Below are 10,877 nucleotides of genomic sequence, written 5' to 3'. Positions count from 1 at the left end.
ACCTCGGAGCCATTTTTGCTGAGCATCTAGTCAAGGTCAAGATGTGGCCGTTCCAGTCACCGGGGAAGAAGAAGGAGATGGTTGGGAGTCTACTTACACCAATCTTCATACACTGCGAAGTACCGCTAGATGATGCTGCGATGGACGACCATAAAATCTACATGGATGCAGCTCACCTCACAAGCGCACAGTGGCTCAAGGACAACCGTTACTGGAGTTTCAGAGACGTGGACGGCACACACTTGGTGGAGCTGCCACTCTGTACACTCACGGACTTTGACACGGGCCTTACCATCATCCAGTTCCGTCCTGACCCGCGCCTCCTCCGTGCCCCATCGACCATGCCGCGACGCTACACGGTCCAACGACACTGGAGGACCTCAGCCGCACCAGCCCGAGGCTGCACTCCCGCCATTCCCGCCTATGCCAGACATGTCTACACGCCCTGAGGGAGATTTCCATCGCGTAGTAGTCGATGCTCTCACCGCCATCTGGGCTAGAGTATCGAGATGTCGCTGTTCAGGCAGGAGGAGCGTGCGATCCAATTCACCATCAGCCGCAGGCCCATCACACCAGCGCAGAGGCGACTCCGAGGAGACCACCGACGAGACTACTGATGAGGACTAGTCCTCATATGTTTTCTTCCGTTCTCGTACTTTTAGGATTTATTTTCGGATTTATTATCTTATGTTATGACTGGAGTTTATCTTTTGCTAATCTTGCATATGTTTGGATTGTCTAACAGAGCTAACCTAGCTGACTGATACTCATAGTGTGATGAGTTAGACCCATACGTTGCAGCTAGCGCAGAATTTTTTTGTATCTTCTCATCGATCGACGAAGAGGTGCTTACGTCGATCGACGGTAGGGCGCTTATGTCGATCGATTACATGGTATTTATGTCAATCGACATTCGAGGCAGAAGGGTACGAACATGCTTTTCTCTTGTCTAACATCTAACTTAGTACTTATGATTTATTCTCTAACCAATCTTAGACTTAATATCACTGGGGACAGTGAAATTTAAGTCTGGGGGAGGTATCTACCGATAATAGTTTGTTATATGATTTCTATAAAAAAAAATAATAATAATAAATTTTTCAAAATGTTTTATCAAGTTAAGAAGTGGATAATGATCTTTGTAAATTTTTGCTTGTTATCTAACCAATCTTTAGCACAATTCTAGACTTACTGATTGCAGATAGTACTAAAGATAATAAAAAGGATCAACCTATCAACTATCTACTCTTGCTGAGATTGTTTGAAGGAACCAAAGCTGGCCTCCAATACTAAACTTGACACAACTGCTTGTCTTGGAGATTTGTTATACATGGGATCAGATTCTTCAAATCAAGTCTGGAAGGTAAAGCCTTGTGTAGATAGATTTATCACCCTCTCTCTCTATTTTCGAAATATATATATATTAAAGATTTATTAGGAAGGGATTCGAACAGGACTTGGTGGCCACAACCATTAAGGCTTGTTTCATAAGAATTCTATAGGTAAAGGATTAGAACATGACTTGGTGGCTACAACCATTAAGGCTTGCTTCACAAATAATCCTAGGATATAGGTCAAAAAGAAGTGAACAGACTTGGTGGCAACCACCATTAAGGCTTGATTCATGGAAGCCTGTCCAATCTTGGTCAATGATCTTGCAAATATAAGCAGACTTTGACTAAGAGAGAAAATCAGTAGAGAGAGAGGATATGAACTAATGTTTACCTGCAAGTCTAGATAGTTGTTTGAGAATCCTTGCATCATGTGATAGATACTCCCAAGGTAAAGCCTGTAAATTTATTTATGCTAAGAAATGGGGTTGGTAGAGGGGAATATCAGACAGGATTTGCTAAGTAACTGGCTAGGTGAATTTGGTTACTAAGCTAGGATATGGTATAATGTGCTTTTGTGATTAGGACTTTTTAGATGTGGATTGCAATATTGTAGAGGTGATGATTCTAAGTTTAAAATCATGAGAATCCATGTTGTTTTCAAACCTATCTCAGAGAGACTGCTCTAGTATGTTTTGCTTGAGGACATGCAAAAGAGTAAGTCTGGGGAAGCTGATAGACCATGGATTTTACCCATTATTAGCCATGTTTTATAAGTGTTTTAAGATATATTTACTACTATATAGAGTCTATTTAGGGTAATTACAGGTTCATGTACTAACTGGAAGAAAATGATGTATTTGGAGCTATTTGGAAACCTTTTGAGCTTTGCTAGATGGTCGATTATTTGTCAGAATATCGACCGACGGTTAGCAAGAAATATCGATCGATGATGAGCTCTTCTCATCGATCGACAGCGAAGCCACCCGAGATTTAATGACAAATTAGAAGGTTGCAAGTTTCACAAAAGTTTCAATTATTACATTTTAAGTCTCTGACCGCCTGTTAGGCTATATTTTTAGGGTTTTGTATCATTTTAGAGGCAGATTTGCCTAGAGACCGTCTTAGACCTAATTTGAAGAAAGCAAGAAACCACCATTGAAAAGATAGATCTTAGGATAGGAGAAATAGATCAATACTGCAAAACAGAGAAGATCTTGAACTCCCTTGCTTTCACTTATTTTGTTGCTTACTCTTATTATTCATTTTATTTAAGTATTATTCAGACCATCATAACTATGTGTTTCATGAATATGTCTGAATAGTCCTTACTGTTAGATTTAGGTTTCTCAGTAGGTTGATAAATGTATTACTGACACAAACAATTGTTAGAGTGTTTAATAATATAGGTTTTCATCTAGTTGTTGTTAAAGCTAAGTTTAGGATTGATCACCCTTTAAACTTAGATCTTAGGATTAATTGAGATCAAGTCATTGTTTGACTCAATATCTGAAAATAAAGTAGTATGATCTAACTGACTAGATACAGACGAGAGTTGATCTAGTGAGTTAGAGAATATAAATCAAACCTGTCCGTAAAGCTTTCTGGAAGAAGCATCGATCGACGCAGCGCCAGCTCTGTCGATCGATATTTTGAAAGGTGTATCGATCGATGTTCTTAACGAATCATCGATCGACACTTTCTCACGATTAACATACGACAGTTGAAATCCGAGATCCAGATTAGATAATCAGATTGATTATATCTTATTTTGAATTCAAGAACAATTAATATCAATAAACCCCTAAAGACCCAACTTAAGTATTACTTATCATACCTGGGAATATACTTGAATCTAGCTATTCTTCCAACTGCTAACAACCTCAAACAAACCAATCGAGCAATAACTTTGCTCACCAGTTCATTTACTGCTTTAAAACCTATAAACCAATTAATCTAGCCTACTTCAAAGACCATAATCTATTGTGTAATCCTAGAGTCTCTGTGGATTCGATCCCTATATACTACATCTAAACCTCTTATTTGAGAGAGTAATTCACTCCATAGGGAAATTTGAGTGATATCACTTATATATTACTAAGGATCCCTTCCAACATCCGATGTTGTGTCTAATAATATATACTCCCTCTATAAGTAGTTTTTTTTAAAAAGGTTTGTTTCAAAATATAAATTGTTTTCACATTTCAATGCACCATTATGATTGGTTGAACTTATACATTAAATGATATTTTTTTTAAAGTATCAAATTTCTTAATATTAATGGTTTTAGCTAAAACTACTTACATTTAAAAACAGAGAGTATATATATATACTAGTGGTTGGTCCGCCCTACGGGCGAGTGAGTTTACACTAAAACTATAATATGATTGGTTTATGTAATTTAGCCAAAATATCTTAAATGTAGTGTAACCATTAATAATCTGAAAATTAAAATGAACTAATTGGATACATATGCGCCTTCCCTTCTTCGTGTTTCAAGCATGTTGCAGATTTGAGATCCTGGTAGTAGAATCATTGAGTAATATGCGACAAACGAGTATTATTCTCAGTGGCGGAGCCAGCCATAAGATTCACCAAGGACAATATAAAGTTCAACCTTAAAATCATGGGGGCATTAAAAGAAATTTAACACTTTATCATAAAATTTTCAAAAAATGAATGCAAATAATCTTTTTCTCAATAATTCATATGGAGCAGCTGCCCCCTTTCCTACCTCTCTACATCTGCCACTGATTATCCTTGAGTCTTCTTCCACTGAAGATAAAGAGACTTTGTTGCGTCCGGAGTGTTTCACAGAACTGCAGAATCTAATTTTCAGTATCACTAATCTCCTGCCAAGGGTTGGTTCTTGGTCTATTGATTAATTATGTCACAGCTCCCTGGAACACTTTAGCTTCATCGGTGGTAGAAAGTGTCATCCTCTGTCACCACACTTGTTCATGCATCTATTTTTAATAAAGACTTGGAGTGCTCTGACTTCGTTGAGCTTGAAAATAAAATAAAAAACTAATGCAACGGACATGTCCACATGTCTTTGCAAGTTCAGCTCCCCTTGTTCTTCTAAATTACTCATTGTGTTACTTCTTTCCAAAGGATCCAGCTTCCTTCTGTTGTGCATCATCGCTTCTGTGCATCATCGCTTATGTTCCTACAAAGAAAACACTTTAATTAGTTGTGTTGTTTTATATGATGTTATCGTGTGTAGCATCTTAATGTTCTCCTTCTTTATTTTATTGTAACGAACATTTTTAGTTTATGACACTGTTATGTAGTAGCAGAAAATAGTTTACTGATTTCTGGTTCTGTGGTGATGAGAGAATGTGTGTAAAGTAGGACAATTCAAGCGTGGCGTGTATATAAAGGAAGTAAATTAGTAATTTGTTTTAAGAAAGCTTGTATTTATGTATTTGTGTCCTATACGTATTATGTTATTTATTTTCTTTTATAAAAAATCATTTTTCATTTGTTCAATAGTTTTTGTGATGTTGAATGCGTGAAATCACATTCGTCGGTAGGCAGGTGTGGCCCGAACGTATCTAGGGAAAGTGATATTTATTGTTCACTAATCTTCTTCAGGTTATTCTCTTATACTTGTTGTTTATTATTCATTTAAGAAATTATATGTTTTCAATATTAAAAAAAATTACATGATTGTAATTATTTTAGATTTTTAAATGTTTGTTTTATTTTACTATAATAGTAAGTAGGATGGAATTTTTTCACATTTTATTTTCTTTTCAAATATATTTATAAAAATTTATTGGTACTTTTATTTTTTATACATTTTAATAATTACTAATTTAAAGAATGAAAAATAGATGTAAAGAAGATTATTTTAAATTTGGTAGACATAATGAAAACATAATATTTATTGTTACTACTTTGGGCAAATATATGAATAAGTGTATTATATATTACTATCTTTGAAAAAAATAAACCATACTTAAATAACTTATTAGAATTTTCAAAATAAGTGTTATGATTAATTTTAAAATATATATTATTTTATTTTAACTCCCTTATATAAAATTAATTTATTGTATATTTTATGAAATTACTGCATTTTATTAATTAATAATTTTTATTTATTATATTTTATTATTTATCCAAAATTTATTATTTATATATAGAGATAACTTGTTAAAAAAAATTTTTACACTTTCTCCACTTTCTGTATCTTTTTTTTGTTTCCTTCATCCTGCTAGACATTACTAATAAACTCAATATAATCTTTTTGAGCGTCGTAAACCCAAAGAATGAACTATCTTTTAACACCACACAAATATTTAAAAAAAATATATAGCTATAGAAATATTAGAATTGGCAAGTATGAGAAATCAGTTATGTACATGAAATACAACTTTTTTTAGAATTTGCAAAGAGTGTTCAAACTTGATGTAGCAATCGAACAAACATATATAAAATGGTAGGAAAGGCCACATGTCTCTTGATTGTACGTGCATGAAATGATTGGTTGACTCAGAAGAGAAATATAAATAGACTTGCCTTTATTTTATTGTTGTCATACAGTGTCCATTTAATATATATATTCATTAATTATGTTAATCTATATTCTTGTTATTTTCAGAAGAAGATAAAACTTGGAACTTCCATATTGGTATTAGGATTGGTGGGGGAGATGTTTTGCCACTTGATGTAGCATCGGGTCAGCTGAAATAGAGAGTTGACGACTTGTAATCTCGGTGAGTAGCCCCCTTGTCTTCTTCTTGGCTATTCATTTGTTTAGACTATATCAGTAAAGTAACTGATCTACCTGTAAGCTTGGTGTTCTATTATTCGATTATCAGAAAGAAGCTGTTCTTTTGCGATTCCCCTTTTCATCAAGTGTTAGAAAGATTTCAAAAAGAAGAGCACCGCAGTAGATGTATTAAGCTGCCTGAGAATAAAAGTGTTTTCATATACACCTTTTAATTTCTTTACAAAAACAATATATGACCTTGAGAAATTTGGCTTGATATACATAAACTCACTGTACAGATAAATTGAATAAATTGATGAAGTAAGAAGATGGCATAAATAGTTATTACCGAGGATTATAACTTCTTGCTACATATCGTCATTTCTCTGTGGTAATTTGAACAATAAGACCAAAAAGACATGTAACATCATCTAAACACCGTACCTGCAAAAATATAGAAAATATCATGTAGTTCCACGAAGCAAAAGAAGTAGAACAGAAGTTTTCTACGACTATAAGAAGCTAATAAACACACTTTATAAATGCAGATGATCTTTTTATTACTTGACACGATGCCAAGAAGTAGTCAGCTAAATGTGTCTTTGTGGATAGTTGGCATGAAACAGACAAGCGGTTATATGTTTTAACAATTCCAAAAGTAGGTGTCTTTTATTTATGGTATGGATCAAATGTTGAAGAGAGATGAAAAAGTTTGCGACTAAAGATTCTTCGCTTAAACAACTGGAGGACTCATTGCCTATAATAGTCTCTGCATAATTGCAAGGCATATTGAAGCCAGGTTCTGCGATTGCATATGGCTTGCAGGTGAAACCATCAGATCCATAAAATGGTGTTACAGTTTTGCAAGAACCTGGTGCTAAACACCTCTAAGAACGACTTCCTTCTCCTCATCACCCAATCAGTTTCCAAGTCCAAGAAGATAAAAGGCGTGTAGCAACACTTAGCATACTGAAAGCATACAATAAACATAAATAATCACCATCATTTTCAAGTAAACAAAGCCACAAAAACATTAGAGAGTAGCCATAAAAGGTTTCAAAAAGGTTGAGTCTCTTTCGATTTGGTGTATGTAAAACGTAAGTATCTTGCTATCAAACTCTGTTACAGAGTCAGTTTCGCAATATAAATATTTTAACAATCAAAATGAGAAAATATATTGATGCAGCGTGATATCTTCATGTTTTCCTTAGGCTTTGGTTTTCTTTTCCTTTTTCGATTAATCTATGTTTTAGATAAGTGTTAATGATTTATTATTTTAACGATTAGGAATAAGGCTTATGGATAAGATGTTAGATCATAATCCTTAAGGACTTAGGACTTATCATAGTTATATATATAGTGGACTCTTGGGTTTGTGAGAGGCACTACTTCTTTTGATTAATAATATTTAGAGCTTTGGTGTTCTTGATCCTTGCAATCGTCAAGAATATTGGTACTCTCAACGATTCGAGAAGATTATGATCCTAGGAATTCTCAGACTAAATAGGCTCATTGTGTTATCCGTAGCGCGAGCTACATCAGTTGGTATTCAGAGCCATCAAGTTTTGGTTTCGATACTAAGACTCGATCCGTTTTTCAATGGCTCCCCGCAAACCGGGACCCGATGAACAACAGGAGGACTTCCGACAAACATTGGAGGCCTTTCAGATTGGCCTTCGAGAAGCATTACAAACAGCTATGGAGAATGCCTTGACAACAGTTTTGGAGCGCCAGCAGAATCAGTTCGACGCTCGTGCCGATCTGCAGCAACTCAACAGACCTCGTCAAGAGGAAACCGATGATGACGACCTCGTGGAGAACGTGTTCGCAGACCACGACCGTGATCGACCGGTACACAACATACAGCAACAACAACACCTTGACAATAATCGTCCTCACCGGCCCATCGGAGAACGAGAAAATACGTCGCGTTGGGACTCTGGTTTTCGACAAGAAATACCAGAATTTCTCGAAACTTTGAATCCGGAAGATTTTATCGATTGGACGCATATGGTGGAAGAGATTTTAGAATTTAAATAGGTGACTCCGGAGATGCGAGTTTCTTTGGTCGTCACTTGATTCAAAGGACGCGCTATGGCGTGGTGGCAACAACTCAGAGAATCACGACGACAAGCAGGCAAACAACGACACAACTCTTGGGAGCGACTCAACAAGCATATGTGGCGCAACTTCCTTCCTTACAATTATGACCGCACTCTGTATAACAAATTACAGAACTTACGACAAGGAAATCGGTCCGTTGAGGAATATGCGACTGACTTTTTCAACTATGCTGCACGAGTACCAGCGGCAGAATCCGAGACTCAGATGATAGTGCGGTTTATTGGAGGTCTCCGTCCGCAACTTCAAAACGCGTTACAGCAATTCAAACCCTTATCCGTCTCAGAGGTACATCAGCGAGCAGCAGCAATGGAGGTGCAACTTCGTGCGTCTCGGACGTCTAACTCGTCCCGCCCTCGTAGTCAACAAACCTCGTTCAGTGAGGTACAAACAACAAACAAAATTGATGGACAGACTACTCAAGCAGACACAAGCATAACAAATAATACGATAGACACAAGTACGTCTTCGCGACCAGCACGTACCAATGCCCTTCGGTGTTTTACTTGTGGCAAAAGAGGTCACATTCAGACCGCTTGCCCAAAGCAGACACGCCGAGGACTGGTGATCCAGGACGCTGACGATACTAGTCCACTATTTGATGAGTCTGAATCGGATCACGAGGACACAGAGGATGTGATTCACGGAGATACCGGTGTTTGTCTGGTTCTTCGACGAAGTTGTCTTCAACCTCAACCATCACAAGAGTCATGGCTTCGATCTAACCTTTTTCGCACATGTACAATTCAAGGAAAGATTTGCAAGTTAATAATTGATTCGGGTAGTTGTTCAAATGTGATCGCACAGGAGGCAGTTTGCAAGCTCGGTTTCAAGACGACTCCGCACCCAGCACCATATAAGCTAGCATGGTTGAATAGCGACACTGATCTTTTTGTCTCGCGACACTCATTAGTGGCGTTTTCAATTGGTACGTACAAGGAAGAAGTATTGTGTGATGTCGCGCCTATGGACGCCTGCCATCTGCTGCTAGGCAGACCATGGCAATATGATCGTGATACCCTCCATAAGGGACGTACGAACACATATAGATTTACGTTTGGGGATCGGACAATCACTCTGCTTCCATCGAACGAGCATACTAAAACCTCCACTCCCAGCGTGGATGATCAAAACAAGAAGCAACAAGATCAACCGCCCCAATCTCTCATCACATTACCTAAAGCAGCATTTGAGGCAGAACTTGACGCGACCACACCCATGTTTTCCGTAATCGCGGCGCCATGTCTCGCTGCTTCAAGAATGGAGGTTCCAAACGCTTTCACTAACCTACTGTCCGAGTTCCAGGATGTTTTTCCAACAGATCTTCCTCATGAGCTACCACCATTACGTGATATACAACATCACATCGACTTGATGCCAAATTCAGTTTTGCCAAACCGGCCCTATTATCGCATGAGCCGGCAGGAACACGACGAACTCCGACGTCAAGTGGAGGAGCTGCTTTCAAAAGGCCACGTCCGAGAAAGTTTGAGCCCAACCGCAGTTCCCGCCTTATTGATCCCAAAAAAAGATGGATCTTGGAGGATGTGTGTCGATAGTCGCACAATTAACAAGATCACAGTTCGTTACCGTTTTCCTATCCCGCGACTAGATGACCTGCTCGATCAAATAGGACATGCGGCCATCTTCACAAAATTGGATCTAAAAAGCGGTTACCATCAAATACGGATACGACCAGGAGATGAATGGAAGACAGCATTCAAGACGCGTGAAGGACTTTTTGAATGGATGGTGATGCCGTTTGGTTTATCTAACGCACCTAGCACATTCATGAGAGTCATGAATCAGGCGTTACGCCCTTTCATTGGCAAATTCGTCGTCGTTTACTTCGACGATATCTTGGTGTTTAGTGCTTCCCTTCAAAGTCACTTGACGCACCTCAAAGAAGTCTTAACAGTACTACGGCGTGATAAGCTCTTTGCTGCCCGGCAGAAGTGTGTTTTCGGGGCTTCCGAGGTTCTGTTTTTAGGCTACATCGTCTCCACTCGTGGACTGGAAGTTGATCCAAGCAAAGTCGAATCTATTAAAACTTGGCCGACCCCAACTACTATCAGCACAGTTTGGAGTTTTCATGGTCTCACTTCTTTTTATAGACGCTTTATTCACCACTTCAGCAGCATAACGGCGCCATTAACTGATTGTATGCGCGGAACAAGCTTCTCGTGGACACCTGCAGCTGACGTCGCGTTCAACACAATTAAGGAGAAACTCACGACGGCTCCGATATTGGTCCTCCCTGACTTCACTCTTGTTTTTGAGTTGCATTGTGACGCATGTAAACTCAGAATTAGAGCTGTTCTCAGCCAGCAAAGTCGACCCGTGGCATTTTTAGCGAAAAAATAGCTGGGTCTCGAGCAAGGTACCACACCTATGATGTTGAGTTTTATGCGATCGTGCAAGCTGTGAAACATTGGAGACATTATCTCTTCCATCAATAATTCATTCTTTACACGGATCATGATGCATTAAAGCACTTGGGTAGTCAAGACAAAATCTCTGCACGACATGCTTCGTGGATTGCCTACTTACAATAGTTTACTTTTGTTATTAAACATCAATCGGGTAAGACGAACAAGGTCGTGGATGCCCTTAGCCGACGTCATTCTCTGCTGGCGTCTATGCATGTTTTGGTCTCTGGTTTCACGACCTTTGCGGATTTATATCCCGACGACCCGTTCTTTGGT

The 10,877-nt window shown here is 38.2% G+C and overlaps 1 protein-coding gene across 1 annotated transcript; it reads left to right on the top strand.

Moving 5' to 3' along the window:
* The first annotated feature begins 8,145 nt into the window (after positions 1–8,145).
* Positions 8,146–10,536, top strand: LOC106333657. Its single transcript, XM_013772076.1, has one exon. The coding sequence runs from the start codon at positions 8,146–8,148 to the stop codon at positions 10,534–10,536; it is 2,391 nt and encodes a 796-aa protein (XP_013627530.1).
* The last annotated feature ends 341 nt before the right edge of the window (positions 10,537–10,877 follow it).

Source organism: Brassica oleracea, chromosome C1 (genome assembly GCF_000695525.1).
Source record: "Brassica oleracea var. oleracea cultivar TO1000 chromosome C1, BOL, whole genome shotgun sequence".
Classification (NCBI taxonomy): Eukaryota; Viridiplantae; Streptophyta; class Magnoliopsida; order Brassicales; family Brassicaceae; genus Brassica; species Brassica oleracea.
Note: the sequence above shows the minus strand (reverse complement) of the source record. Positions and strands in the feature narration are given on the sequence as shown.

What these genes read in the sequence shown, in the direction of transcription:
- LOC106333657 (XM_013772076.1), top strand. Translation starts at nt 8,146, where the DNA reads ATGGCGTGGTGGCAACAACTCAGAGAATCACGACGACAAGCAGGCAAA.